Source organism: Ambystoma mexicanum, chromosome 8 (assembly GCF_040938575.1).
Source record: "Ambystoma mexicanum isolate Mex_15411 chromosome 8, UKY_AmexF1_1, whole genome shotgun sequence".
NCBI lineage: Eukaryota > Metazoa > Chordata > Amphibia > Caudata > Ambystomatidae > Ambystoma > Ambystoma mexicanum.
Window position 1 is genome coordinate 1102254828 of NC_090929.1, and position 15726 is coordinate 1102270553.

Here is a 15726-nt window from a genome sequence, read left to right on the forward strand (position 1 = left end):
TAGGGAATGTATACCCCCATGTTCTGCCCCTGCAACATTTGCCCTGCTGCCTTTGTGTACGCCTTCCACTATGGAGCACAACGCTTTTAAAATTCTGTCCCAAGTGCAACAGAAAATTCCTATAGTGGCCGACGAACGCAATGTTTGCAACCACTGCCTTCCATGTGATCATCTGAATCCCGTTGTGCGGGCGAGTGAGCTCTTTAGGCCCAATACCCTAAAGGAGCACCGGACCAAGCAGTGGATGGTATACGCCATGTCGGCAGAGTCGGAAACAGCCAACGGGATTTTTCAATCGGACCACAAAGGACGAGGAAGCCGAGACTCCGATTCAGAGCTCGAGGACACCACCGTGAAACAATCTAGTCCCTGCATGCCTGTCCCCAGCCTCGGAAGGCAGATGCTGCTATGAGGAAGGCCTTTGACGACGCCAGCGTACATACACACACTTCCCATAAGCACATATCCCCTAGCCATCCCTTGACGGATACGTCGAGGGAAGGCCGCATGCCGTCGGTTGACGCCTATCGACTTAACGCCAACCCCGCCCCAACTGTGGTTCCGCCTACACGCCTTCCACAAGGCTATCGCACAGACACTCCAGTGAAGGGCGTGTACAAACACCGCTCAACGGCTGAGGCAGAGACGCCGAAAAAGCTGCAGTAAAAGCAAAAAGGAGCACTCTAATCAGGACAAACAGACCTCTTGGCCCTCTGAATGTTGTGAGGAGGATTCTTCATCTTTGTCTTCTGCCCTCCACAAGTAGCACCCCGGAAGCCTGAGGTCACACCTGGAGCGGATTATCCAATGGAAGCGTCACCTGTGGCCCGTAAGGTCACTCCAGAGCCGCCAACACCTATCTTGTCCTCTGCCCCCTGGACTCAATCACAGTTTGAGGACACTTGGCAAAATTTCATTCTTTGTGGACCTGATGCGTAAACTGGCCACTCACTGAAAGCCTGCTGTGCAGCCTCCTGTAGCTTCCCTAGTGTGAACACCACTTTCTCTCCCAGCCCCAACCCTGCCTCCCGGGGAGCCTTCAAAGGGATCTCTTCAAGAAGACATGCAGTCCACGCAGGCTGACCAGGATATGTGGGTAGATGCCCACGATAACCCTGGCCAGGCGGATGGGACGACTACTTTCAAGGCCAGGATGACCCAGACATCATCTTTGTTGACCCTGTCGAACCCTCCGTAGTTGAAGGCGGTCAACTCATCCCCTATCTTGGGCCAACCTCTTTACAATGAGCTGATGAAAAAGGCTGCTCACCATTTTGGCATCAAGACTGAAGAATCCAGCCCTGCCAGTACCGACTTCATTGAAAACATCCTCAACGAGAAAAGGCCAGTTATCCAGACTATTTCTCTCCTAGAGTCCATGAAAAAGAGGGTCGCTCTTTCCCTGTCTACTCGATCTCTTACCAGGGAGGTTAACCAACGGGTGAAGAAATATTTTAGACCCTCTCCTTCATATCCCCTTTATATTAAGGGTCAAATCAGGCCTGATTCTCTGGTGGTGGCCACTACCAGGAAAAGAGCTGGTGTTTCGCTCTCAACCTCTGAGGCACCGCCCAACAAGGAGTGCAAAAGACTCTACAAGCTGGGAAAGCGTCTTACGTCTGCTGTGTACCTCACCAGGATAGCAAACACCACCGCCTTGTTTGCCAGCTACAGCAGCACCCAGTGAGATGAGGTCTCGCAGCATCTAGACTCTGTTTCATAAGGACAGGGTTGTCCTTAGAGTTCGTCCTTCCTTTCTTCCGAAGGTTGTCTCGGAATTTCATTTAAGCCAGAAGGTCATTCTTCTGGCATTTTATCCTCCTCCGCATCCTGGTAAGGAAGAGGAGAGGCTCCATAGGTAGGATCCTAGGAGACCTTTAAGTATCTACATTTCACGCATGTCCCGGGTCAGAGTGGACGATCAGCTCTTTATAGGTTACGCTGGAAGGCGTTTGGGACAATCTGTTACTAAGCAGACTTTGTCTAGATGGATTATCTTGGCAATTTCTGAATGTTACCGCTTGGCGGGTAAGGACCCTCCGGTAGGCTTACGGGCCCATTCTACTAGGGGTATGGCGGCCTCTACTGCCCTGTAGAGGGGTGTTCCTATTCGTAAGATCTGTGATGCAGCCACATGGGCTTCGGTCCATACTTTTGTAAGACACTACTCCCTAGATTCTATCCATGGGCAGGATCTGGCCTTTGGCAAGGTGGTCCTTTACTCTGCAATTTAATTGGACATTCTAAATTTCTATATTCTAAATTCTTTTCCCTCCTCCATATGTTGGTACTGCTTTGGGAGTCTGTCATATATACGGAATACGTCGGAGGACCCAATCCCCTCGAAGAAAAAGTTACTTTCTTACCTGGTAATGTTCTTTCGATGAGATGGTCCGACAACGTATTGCATATCGCTTCCGTACCTGCCCTGCTACAGAATTTCTTATGCGATTGCAGCTTACGTTTCCGCAAGGCTTTCTGTGGTCATACTGGCAGAAGATTGGTGCCACACGTTCTGGGGAAAAAACTATAACTGAGGCTACGGGCGTCGTGCGCCCTACTTATAACATCCGGTGACGTTGGCTCGACGGAGGCCGTCGAGGACAGCGTATCGACGTCATCGACGCAGGACGCAGACGCTGAAAGATTTTCCGAAGCAGCACAGCTGTGGTGATTATTGTCATAGATATAAAATACGTCGTCGGACCATCCCATCGAAAGAACGTTACCAGGTAAGAAAGTAACTTGTTCGTTAGTGGTATTCCATGTGTCACATGTTATGTTTCGGGTTGGTACTTGTTCTTGTTCTCAATGGACTTTGCTCATTGGCAGTTGGATTGTGGCCTTTCAGTGGATCAGTCATGGATTTGGAAAGAGCCATGTTCTTACTGCTTTACGGAAGGTCATGTAATCCTGAGTGTGATGGATACAGGGAGGTAGTAATTTGCATACAGTTGGTGCCACGGTTGAGAAGGCTGTCCCTCCCAGTCTAGCTGAGTTGGAGGCTGGGATTATTAGTAGGAGGGCTGTGTTTGACCTCCGGGTGCGAAATGTGCGGTAGTTTATTGTCTACTTTGGGAGGTATTTTGGGCCAGACTTGTGCACTGCTCAGTGTGTATTATAGGATTTTGAAAGTGGCTCTTCGACTATTGGGAAGCCAGCCAAGGGTGCGGAGAAGGAGTTTAGCAGCTGCGCTTTGGACTCTTTGGGGTTTATTGAGTTGGTTTGACAGAGCGCCTAGGTACATGGAGTTTGCATAGTCTAGTCTGGGCATGACAATTGACATAATAGAGCTCAATCTATTGGGGAAGGAGAGATCATGGAAGATGCGTCTCAGCAGCCTGAGGTGTTAGTAACAGGATTTGGATACGTTATTGATCTGGTGGGACAGGGTTAGGCCCGAGTCCAATATGTTTTTGACTGTGGTGGTGGTTGGGGGGGTTTGGGGGTGCAGAGGGAGGGTGGCCAGGGGAGTGGTTGAGGGAGTAGAGCAGTGTTGCCACATAGCATGATTTCAGTTTTCCCCGGGTTGAGAAGGAGGTGGTTTCTAGTCATCCATTGGTCGATATCACTGAGGCAAGCTGCTAGGTCGGTGGGGTTAGGGGGGTAACCAGAGTTTATTTTGGAGATTCTCTGAATAATTTGGGTGTTGTCAGCGTAATTGTAGCAGGTGAGGTTGTGAGAGCGGATGATCCCTGGCAGTTGGGTCATGTAAAGGTTGAACAGGAGCGCAGAGAGGCAAGCGCCTTGGGGTACGCTGGTGCTCACTGGGCGAGTGGGGATATGAAAGGGGGAAGGGTAATGACTTGTTTTCTTTTGCTAAGGAATGAGGCAATCCAAGAGAGAGCCAGGTCTCTGATTCCAAGGGAGTGGAGTTGGTTGAGGGGTTAATGGTGTCAAAGGCTGCAGAGAGATCGTGGAGAATAAGAGCGGCGCAACATTCATAGTCGACTGTGACTTTGAGGTCGTCCCAGATTGAGATCAGTGTGGTTTCCGTTCCATGTCGGTGTCGGAAACCAGACTGTGCGGGGTCTAGTAGGCCGTTGGATTCAGCAAAAATGTTGAGTTGAGAATAGGCAGAGCGGTCGATGAGTTTCGCTAGGAATCTTGTCTTGGAGTGGCCTGTAGTTGGATGGCTTGAGGGGGTCGAGGCCTGCCTTTTTTTAGAAGGGGTTTGACGTGCGCAACTTTGAAGGGGATCTGGGAAGGAGCCTGAGGTGAAGGAGTCGATGAGTATGGACCTCGCTTGTTCTCCAGCACAAGTGGAGGAGAAGCATTATTTGAGGAGGGGGGCCGGGCAGGGGTCAAGGGCGATCCGGGGCAGCTTCTGCTGGACTTACCCTTGGAATTCAAGCTCAAGATCGGCTTGAAGGATTTGAAAGTTGGCGGTCCGGTGGGGGTGGGGGGGGGGCATCCATAGCGGGAGGAGTTCGTAGTGGGAGATGTTGGAGAGTTTGGTATTGAGGGTGGCTGTCCTGTCAAGTGCTGTTTTGTAGAAATGATGGGAGAGGGAGTCTCGCAGATCGCTTGTGTGGACGTGGTAAGGGAATTGGTGCAAGTGGGCTTCACAAATTCTAAGATGACCCTGTGGAGCTCTTTACTTCTGTTGTGGCAGTTTAGGATTCTTTTATTATAGTAGGTCTTTTTGGCCTTTCGGATCTCGGTCTTGTAGTTATGATGTTGAGCGAATAGGGATTTGCTACAGGGAGTCCTTGTTGCTCTCCATTTGTGCTCGAGGGAGCGATTGTGGGCTTTGACAGTCTTCAGGTGGGGTGTGAACCATTTGGGGATTGGTTCTTTGCGGGTGCGGCCGGGTTCTGAAGGGGTGAGAGGGATGAGTGAGTCATTGAGCCAAGAATCAAACGATTCAATAGGTAGAGGTCTCTGTGGGTGGGAGCGAGTGTAGCAGGGCTTCAGCGAGGTCAGGTAGTACCTTGACCAAGTTCTAGCATTTGTGGTCTTCAGATGAGGTCGGGTGAACGAGGGGTGTTGGAGTAGGTATGTGGATAGAGAAGGGTAGGGCTGAGTGATCAGTCTAGATGAGGGGTTTGGGTGTGGACACCGAGACGAGGTCAGTGGAGCGGAGCATTGCATCAAGTGTGTGGCTTTGGAATGGGTGGGACCAGTAGAGTGCCCACAGAGGTTGAGTGCCTCTAGGCTGTCGACCAAGGGTTGGGTCATGGGGTTGGTGGGGTTATCAAACCAGATGTTTAAGTCGCTGAGTAGGGCGAGTGTCGGATGGTTGACCAGGATGGTAGCTAGTGAGTCACAGAGAATGTTTGCAAAAGGTCTGTTGTATCCCGGCGGCCTGTAGATGAGTAGGAAAGTATGTGAGGAAGTGGCCGAGAGGGAGAGTCTGATCAGAAGGGATTCGTAGTTAGCTGTGGATGGATGGGTTTCTATGAGAGATGTGGATAACTTGGATTTGTGGAGGATGGCAATTCCGCCACCCCTGGTGGCTCGGTTTTGGGGGTTGAGAGGGAAAGCCTTGTGTGCGACTGATTTAAAGTAGTCTCTGAACCCTGTTTCAGTGATGAAGATGAGATCAGGGTTTTCTGTGGAGAGAAGTTCGAAAATGCTGTGACGGTTTTTGGCCACAGAGAGGCCTGGCTGGTTGGTGGGGGGAGTCAGCGACAGCGGGTGGGTGGTTGGTGGGAGAGGCTGGTCAGTCTTGAGTCTTCAGTAATGATGATTTGGAGGGGAGAGGGGTGCAGATTTGTGGAAGCGAGAGCGTGCAGTGGCTGCTTTGTATGCGAAGGAGGGAGTTGAATGGGAGGAACGTGGGTGGGCAGTGAGTGGTGTTGGTGCCGTGGGTGGGAATTGACTGAACGGTGGGTTGGTCGCATATCTGGTGGGAGATGGAGATGAGGAGGGGGTAGGTGTGGGATTATGTCTGAAGAGGGACAATCTGGGAGTTGGTAGCAGAGAGTTCCTGACGGCTGGGCAGTGGGCGGATGGGATGGAGAACAGATGTAGGGGAGGAGAGGCACAAAGGGTTTGGGTGAGGGAGGGTCCTTATTTTTGAGTTCTGAGCGTTTTGGTGCAGGTGTGTGAGAGGGTAAGGGGATCAAAGGGGAGATGGGATGAGGCGAGGATCTGGAGAGAGCAAGCCATGCCATGCTAACGGGAGGGGGTGGATGGGGGATGTCTTGGGGTCTAGGGTGAGGAGGTGGTGGGTGAGTGTGTGTGAGGGGAAGGAGGAGTGAGGCTGATGGTGAGTGAGAGTGATTTGGCTCGGGAGAGTGAGGGGAGGGGAGGTGTGGGCGGGTTGGGCCTGCTGTGGGGGTGATAGGTAGTGACGGGCAGTGGGGAAAGGGTAAGGCGAGTTAGGACAGAGTTCGAGTAGTTGGAGGGTGGGTTTTTCAGTGAGCCCTCCGTGAGAGCGATTGAGCCAGAATCTACATCTGTGAGTTCTGGGCGGGGGGTTCTCCAACCCCCATGATTGCTTTGTATTTTTTTGTAAATAGGGTAAATGCCATTTACTGCTCATTATCTGGTACAAATGTAATACAAATCTAATGACTTGACTGGCATTTCTTGATGGGGAACATAAGAAATATTCTGATACTTGAGATGCCAGGTCACCAAAAGTACACATGAGCATTAGCCACAGCAAATCACGTATGTATCTATCTTTAAACTGTGTGCGAGATAGGACACAAAATGCAAAGTGAATACATATATATTTGTGCCACATCACTGAAACAATCCCTAGAACTGTATGCCACTGCCATACTGGGAACATTGGTACTCATAAATCACATGCCAACAGAACGTACATCAATTTTAAATACTGTGATGGGGGATTCGACATTTATTGCACCGTATTCAACAAATCAACTAAACAGTTCCTTTTCCAATGAACTTTGGGCGATAACCCCTGAATCTCCCTCGTTCGGGTTCAGACCCCTTTCAGACGTCAGTCTCCCTCTTTCGGGTTCACTGTGGCTTTTCTTACTTTGACGAGTCGTAATGTCTTTTCAAACAATTCTTCAGGCTTCGCCCCTTTCTGTCGGCTTCCCTCTGCCGGGTTCACTCTTGCCAACTTTTACAGCACAACGTTCATGCGCTCATTTCACCAAGTGGGATTCATTTCCCTTAGCGCAATCATCTGTCGGTCAAAGACTTTCGATGGTACAGGGGATTTTACAGGACCCCTGTATGACCACTTTGACCTCTTTTCACCTCTTTCCAAGGGCTTCTGGTTACGGTAGTTTCTACCATCAGATAATCGCTCAAAGTTTCCAGCGTGAGCACCCACATGGTGCCGGACTCCTCTGTTGATGGCTTTCCCCCCTCTTTCATCCATAGTTACTTTAAACCTTTCACAATTCAAATTAGCCGTTGGTTACTTTTTGCTCAACACAGTTCAGTTTCTTATCAACTCTTCCCTCGACTCACCAGCTGTGATGAACAGCTTGGCTTTCTTCTCCTTCGAGTCAAGGTTGGTACCACAGAGGCCTGCATCTCTCCGTGGATTGCTTATCAGCGGACGCGGGTCTCGTGTACCGTAGACATCTGCTGCACCACACGCTGGCTCTTGTTCACAGTCTTACAATTCCTTCTGCAGAGGTTTCATGGGCCTTGGCTGGAAAGGGCAAAGTTGCTTCTCTCCGTGTCACCCTCTGGGTATGCACCGTCTTTCTACGCCTCTTGAACTGCCGTGCTGAGTTGGCTTTTATCCCTGTGGGGAAGGGAAAGGACCGTCAGCTGTGTGTGATTCTGTTCAATTGCCTGACTGTGTAACTCTTGTATTGGGACATTTCAGGTAAACGGCTCTGGTGTGAGTCCATTGTATTTCATGTTGTGCAAAAGTGTTTGTGTCGGAAAGGGAGGCGGGGCAGTGTTTTGGAATATCCTACGTGGTAGGATGGGGAAAAGGTGTTGAAAGAAGGGGGTACCGCGTCTCACCCGACAGTGTCCCACTCCCCAAGCCCCCCCCATCCAGATGATCCTCCCTCACTGGTCCTCCCACATTTCCCAGGGACATGGTGATCAGAACGACCTACTATATCGATGTGAGGGACTACAAATGACAGCATACACCAGCCTTCTAGGATTCCTTGGATGAATCATGGATCCCAGGAAGCAGCACAGCCCAGAAACAGACACCAAGGACTATAAATACCACAAAGCACCTGGGCCAACGGACGAGACCCTGAACAGGAAAAAAAAGAAATGGTTCCCCATATGAAAATTGATTATGCTTCCCTATTCAGGAGCTGAACGGGCGACCCAACATCTATCTCACAAGCTGTAGACTGACTACAGGGAAGCAGTGGGGCAGCAGCGGTGAAGCTGGATCTAGTAAGGGACCATGCAGGAATGGGGAGAACCAGGAACATGCCTAAAACACAGTTTTAACAGTGACTTACCACGTATAGAGAATAACCGTAGGGTGGACAATGCAGGAGACTGCATTGCAGGCTGAACAAAAATCGAGACATGAGAAGGGAGTGGCGCTAAAGGACCTTATGAATACTTCCAGGGGACATTGCATCCCAAAAAAGGAAGGAGAATGGAGGAGTTGGGGTAGACCGAAAGAGATTGACCAAGGGTAGCAACTGATTTGAGTATCCAATGGGATCGGAGTGAACATTCTAATCGGGAAGGAAAGGGCTATAAAAGGATAGCATTGTTAATTGGTAGTGAAAGTTGTTTGGGTGAGGTCTGAGGAGGTGACGGAGGACTAGGAGACCAGGGAGAAGTGTGCAGCAGGTGGGGGCGGGGGCTTGGAGGAGAGTATCGGTGTGTTTTTGAGAGAGTGAAGGTAAGTTTTTGGGATTGAGGCAGTGATAGAAAATCCTGATGGAAATGAGTCAGTGTGAGAGTTAGATAATATCGGGAGAGTTAGGAGGGAGTGGTGATGGGATGGGGTGAGCAGATAGGTAAGAAGGGATTGTAGAGTAGAGAAAGAGAGACATGATGGTAGAGGAGAGTAAAGACAGGAGTAGTGATGATGGGAGGTGAGGGTGTAGAAGAGTGGGGACAGGTGTGGTAAGAGGAGATTAAGGTTACAAATTGAAGACTATCATCAGGAGGAAAGGCCTACCAGGGTAATCGACCACCCATCCAGGTCATCTAAGAAGTCCCTGAGGGAGTCAGAAATCAGGCTTCCGCCCTTCGCACCCCCCGCCCCCTCAAGCTTTGGACAGTGCAGACAGCGATACCCTGGCAGTAGTGCACCTGTTCTGTGTCATGACATTTGTGAGTAGAGAGCCTGGGCTATGGGGGGGTGGGAGTCCCCGTTAGGGTTGAGGGTAAAGCATACAGGGACCACCCTTAGTCTGGGAACCCATTTGCCTGTTCTTGTAAGATATCCAATCTGAAGGCCTGATCTGTCGTGGAAATCTACTTCCAAAATGCCACCTGATGGTAGGTAAGTACATGATTCAAATTTCACCAATCTTACAGGGGGTAATTAAACGGGCAGCTCTTGTCTTGTTATATATTATGGAGTGAGACATAGGGCACTCACTTGCCTAAAGAATCCAACGCCTTCCCAGTCCCAAATACTGGAATATGTCCCCCATTGCTTGAGGATTCAGTTTCCAAAACTAAGCTCCATACATAGCCAAATGGGGGATTAAAACATTGGTGCCTTTTTGCCCTCTGCCAATAAAATCTTTTTTATATCAGATTATGTAAGTTTCCGTAGCATCAGTAAAACATGTTACTCCAAAGCCGATTACTCTAAAACTACTTGCGATGACATACACAGATGACATTACCATATTTCATCTCGGGCCCATTGGCTTACAACATAGCTTGAAAGCCATTGAAACGTATGTAGAATCAAACCATCTGATCACATCTAAAATCAAAAATCACATCTATAATCAAAAATCATTTGATTTAAAAGAAATTAGCAGAAAGTGTCTTTTTACTGGAACAGGTTAGGAAAACATGTAGACGAGGTCAAGAACCTTGTTAATTTGTCTTAATTCAATGAATTGGAAGCTTCTTTTCCCTGAATACTTATACCTTATTCCTATAGTTAAAAAACACAGACATCCAATCATTGTCTGGAGGCTTCTCATTGTTCCCTGTTTAGTACGACTGCGCCCTGTGCCTGATATATGGATTAGAGCTTTGCAACATATTAAATTGGAACTGGTTTACAGTTTTAGAGGGCTGTATTTGGAAGGCGCTTCAGTATCTTCCACCATCCTTCCCTAAGGTATCTTTGGCTGGAATTGGGCTTGACCTCACTTGTTACACTAGTGAAATGGAGCAAAATATCTCTGTTTGAAAACCAGAACGGCAGATGGTCTCCCCTTGTATGCTGATGGCAATCCCATTTCCAATAATAGTAAGACCTCCCCTTCTGGTACATCTTTCATGTTTTAATGTGAAACCTTTATAATTGACCTGGCAGTAAATGTAGACGCAAATTGGACAATGTAAGATTAATGAAAAATATACTTTTTGACTTATTGGATTGGCAGCAAAACCCAGTTGCTATTTCGAAACACTTCTTGAAAATATATAAGCTTTCTATATAGGCCAGGTTTTGCTCGGCCGTACATACGTATAAAGATCTTTATGCGTTTTTATTTCATTTTTTTCCCTACCCTAGAAGTCATGGGTCCCCAGCATAGTTTAGGTGGAAAGTCCTGCACGTGTAGCATGTGTTTAACTTCTTAAAAGATGCAAACATTAAAACGTTTACTGTTGAATGTGAAGCTACTTTACAAACTAGAGCAGCTATGTTTAAGCGTACAGATGCTATACTTGGTGTATATTTGGCAACATATTATGTGTTGGGTCGGCAAATATTAATTTCTGCAATGACTGAATCTTCTAGTAAAATGCACTCCCATGTTGGGTGAAGGTTTTAGGATTTCTTGTTAACTAACCTTAAAATAACCTTTGTTATTTTTTATTATGTCATTTATAATATTTCAGGTTGTTTTTCTCTTTATTCTTAAAGTTTTTATTAAAACTAGAGCACAGTAAGTACATAGAGATGTTTTTCTGGAATCACTCGTTGATAGGAGTTGGCTACTGAAAAGATGGTACTTGCTGATAAATGGGACACCCTCTTTGTGGCAGGCATCCTCCCTCTTTCCCCTGTATGCTCTGACCCAGCATCTGTGTGTGTCTTTACAGGTGATCCAATACAAGAAGAAATGTGGGGAGGTGGAACAGCAGCTGCTCGAGCGATCCTCAGAACTGGAGCATGAGAAGCTGACGGTGAGTTTCCCCATATGTAACCTGCCCTTGAACGTTGACTGTGAGTTTGCCTAGTTTCTGCCTGCGGCTAAACGCTAGCAGGTAGCCTGTCTGTTTCCCACTGGTCACTAAATGCTTCATGCCAGTGTTATCATTTCCTCATGCTGTTGCACAGTGGGAGAAGGTAGCAACATGACTTCCAACAAACCCAGCAGCTCATGCCCAATGATCATGCCCTTGTGGGGTCACTCACAGGAGTGTGCAGTGTGATGGCAAACCTCAGAACAGGTTCCGCTATGCACTCACTAAGTGAGACTAATGATATCTGCTTGTCTCTCCACAGTACAGAACAAGAACCTCTTCTTCACACTGTTTCTAGGCCTACTACCTCTCTCCTACTGCCAGATTTGTCCTGTTGTCATAATGCTTCTTTCCGCAGAGAATATGCATTAAAGATGGTCCTTTCATCTGTTAGTAGGGTCCCCGCGTGTAGAATTTTCTCTGTCCCATGGGTGTAGTGTAGATTATTCTGCATCACGTAGATGTATAATTGTCTGAGTCCCTCAGGCGTAGATTTGAGACTGGTATGTGGCACACTGGGTTATACAATTGACGCATGTATGTGGTACACTAGGTTATGAATTTATTTGGGGGATGCAGAATTAAGGCAGCGATATTGCACTGTGCGTTGAGAAATGGAAATGACATCTAGCAACATTGTGTGCAAGAAAGTTAAGTTGTATCTTGTGGGAGTTACACTGGGCAGGTGAATGGCAGCCTAGGGCAGGGGGTAGTGGAGATATTTGCAATTATGGGGTTTGAAATTGGAGGTGTACCTGGCAGACCTGGTGTGATGAAACTCCTCTTTGATACACTCTACACTTTGGGTGAGTTGATGAAAACTACCTCCACAGTAATTGGAGCCTCAACTCTAATGGAATCTGATCTAGACTAACCCTAGTGAACATTTCCTGTGCAACCTTAGTCTTCCTTGCACGGCGAGGAGTCTGTGGTACCTGCCTCTAAACAAGCCATTTAACAAACCTTTCTTCCTGGCAAGCTGCTTCTTAAAAAATCTGAAACTACATGATGGCCCACTCTTTATGTGTAGCTCCTCAAATTAATGTGGTGACTAACACCAGTTTCATCTTTCTCAAACTGCTACCACTGTCCTTCCTTCATTGTACTCGAGCACTGCTGGCAGTTTCCACATCTAAAGTGGACTAGGCACACATCTCCTTCACTGCATCAAGCATGTTCAAAATGCAGCGGCCAGAATTTTGATGCACAGAAATCATGCATCTCTGATTCTGTGCTCCTTACACTGGCTCCAGTCTGTCACTAGATAGCCTTCAAAGTCCTGACGATAGTTGATCGCTTTCTACCTGTGGAGCTGCCTTCATTTTCTTGAGTGAAAATTCCTTCCCTATCACCGTTGTAATTTGCGGTGTAGGGGAACTTTAGTATCTGTACTAGTAAAATATTAAAAGGTGTTATTTGTTTTTTGCATTTATTTCAGCTTACCTAACCCTCAGGCACCTGGGCGCTAGTAACAGAAAGTGCATAGTACAGTTCTTAAAGTGCAGGAATATGTATAAAGATTAGAGTGATGGTTGTAGGGAACCCCAGGTACTCAACATATTAGTCAAAATAGATTGTTGAGAGTGCGTTCAGCCTGAACAGCTGTTGCGAGCTACCTTGATGCTGTTTTGTGAGAGGTCACTGCACTGATATTGTGCTATTTGTTTGCTGCATGTGGAGCTTGGGACATTGCGGCTGCCCAATGTCATGAATGAATTCCTTGGAAAAATACCAGACTTCCACATTTGCGCACCAAATATACATTTTATTTGATAGATTACACAGTTGATTCAATACATTGTTTCTCAGTTGTGAGGGTTATAAGGTTCACCCTCTACACGTGTTTCACCTTGCTTGTGTTGGCAAGGATCTTCAGGAGGGATTTTTAACGTATAGTTATGCTGGTTGGAGCTAAAGAGAAAAAAGGAACAGAAAGAAAAAAGCAGCAAATCAATGCTTTATAGAGCAGATCATCATCAGGTTCGCCCTATTCAAGTTTATTTTTATACGGTACCTACTTACATATATTGGGATTTCCTTGTTAGTGCTAGCTTCTGATATTACATCAATTTCCTTCCTCGTCTCATTTTTTAACACAAATTCGTTGTCTATATCCAAAGTTTTCTGAACAATCTACAAAAAAAAAATATAATTTTTAAATGTGTGGTTGATGTTAGCGTGGCTGTTTGCCTATTACAGTTGAAAAGTAACATCTTCTTTAACAAAAATAAGTTCTACCATTTAGAATATGCTAGGTTGCTGTTATTGGGCTTACCTGGAAGTGTTGTTTGGTCTTAGATCATCTTGGCGGTCACTTTCGAGGGTGTGCATCGGATACGATTGTCCGCTGCACCCCTCGAGAGCCGCTGCTTTTTATGGTGAGTCCATGGCGTCGCGACATGATCACGTCACCTCGCTGTGGACGCAAACTGACGTCACTACGCACCGTGTGTCGCGTAGTTGTTCCGACCGCCATTTTGGATCGGGAGAAAACTTAGTCTCTGCCGGTTTACATTGAGTCGAACATAGGGAACTGTCTATACCTTCTGGAGAAACCGGTTTGAAGTTATCACTATGAATTATAAATTGACATAATATTTTGCATTTTGTTACATTTTTTGCAATTTGTTTAGACATATTTTACATATTTTACAAAAAGTGTCCCATTTCCGTATCGGTGTTTAGACCTTTGTTGCAACAGTCCATTAAACAAATCCATTTTGCTTCATGTTGCCGAAGTTTCTTTTCTTTATTGCCACCTCTCTGTCCCATCTTGACTTGTTCAATGCCAAAGTATCTCATCGCATCCATACTCTCTTCAGAGTGTTCCATTACGAAGTGTTTTCCCAGTGGGTATCTATTGTCTTTGTTCCTGATTGTGCGTAAATGTTCAGCAATCCTTATTTTAAGAGGTCTTGTTGTGCTGCCTATGTATTGTTTATTGCATATACAGATGATGGTGTATACTATGTTGCTCGTGTTGCAGTTCATGAGGTCCATTATATTATGCGTTTTTCCATTGGGTAAAGTTATAGATTTTTTGCCATTTTCTGCAAATTTGCAATAGTTACATTGTCCACACTTGTAAAATCCTACTAGTTTCTCTGTTGACCATAATTGTGTTTGTCCTTGTTTTGATAAATCTTGTGTAAAATGCGATGGGCATAGAGTTTGTTTGAGATTTCTTGCTTTGCGATATGTGATCAGAGAGTGGTCATCAATGTGATCCTTCAACTCTTCATCCAATGTAAGCATATTCCAGTGTTTGTTTAAGATTTTCCTTAGAATTTTGTTGTCTGAATTGAAGGTAGTAACAAATCTTATTTTGTTGGCTTTTTTGTCTGCTTGTTTTTGTTGTGTTGTTGTATGTAGAAGATCTTGGCGATTCCGTTGTTGAACTTTTGTTAGTGACTCTCTTAAAAGTTTGTCGTGATAGCCTCTTTTTCGAAATTTGTCCGTTGCTGTTTCCAAATGTTTGTACATTTCACTGTCTTTGGTACAGTTCCGTTTAATTCTTGTAAATTCTCCATAGGGTATATTTTTATTGTATGTGGTGGATGATTACTGTCGGCATGTAAAATACTATTGCCAGAAGTAGTTTTTGTATAGAGAGTAGTTTGAATCTTGTTGTCTTCTATATACAGTTCTAAATCAAGAAAATGAATCCGGTCTGGACTTTCTTCCATAGTAAGTTTTAGATTATAATTGTTGTTGTTGAGGTGTTTTTGATAGTTTTGCAGAGATTTTTGGTTACCATTCCATATCACTAGTATATCGTCAATTGTACCTGCCCCAAAAAATAATCTGATTGTTTTCTGTAAATGCTTTGTGTGACCATGCATGTTTGAGTTCAAAGCTGCCCATGTACAGATTGGCATATGAGGTGCAAATTTTGCGCCCATAGCTGTGCCTTGGCATTGTAGATAGATCATGTTGTTGAAAAGAAATATATTGTTTTGTAGAACAAAATTGAGCATTTCCAAGATCATGTTGTTCTGATTTAAATAGGATATAGATCTTGCCTTCAGAAAGTATTCTGTAGTTTCCATTCCTTTGAGATTTGGTATGCTTGTGTATAATTTTGTGACATCAAACGTTACTAGCCTATAGTTGGCTTCTCATTCGATGTGTTCTAGTTGTTGTATAATATGTTTTGTGTCCTGTATATATGATGCTAGGTTGGCTGCCAACGGTTGAAGAAACCGATCAATGTATGCCGAGATGGGTTCTGTTAATGCACCTATTCCATTGATGATTGGTCTGCTTGGCGGTATTTTTGTGTATTTTTGGTAGAAAGTACATTGTGGCAAGTACCGGATGTTTGGGCTTTAGATATTCTAATTCATCATCAGATAGGAGGCCGATCTCATACCAATCAGTAATCATCTGATTCCATTCTGTCATAAGTTGAGGTAGAGGATTGTCTTTTAGTTTTTTATAACATGTTGAGTCTTTCAAATGTTGTTCCGC

General features: G+C 45.8%; 1 protein-coding gene across 6 annotated transcripts in view; it reads left to right on the forward strand.

Moving 5' to 3' along the window:
• Positions 1 to 15726, forward strand: part of CROCC (ciliary rootlet coiled-coil, rootletin) — a 644212-nt gene that overhangs the window by 176172 nt on the left and 452314 nt on the right. For all 6 annotated transcript variants that reach the window (XM_069611116.1, XM_069611117.1, XM_069611118.1 and 3 more), the window contains one exon: positions 11113 to 11196. In XM_069611116.1, the coding sequence (XP_069467217.1) occupies positions 11113 to 11196 (84 nt within the window). The remainder of the gene's footprint in view (positions 1 to 11112; positions 11197 to 15726) is intronic.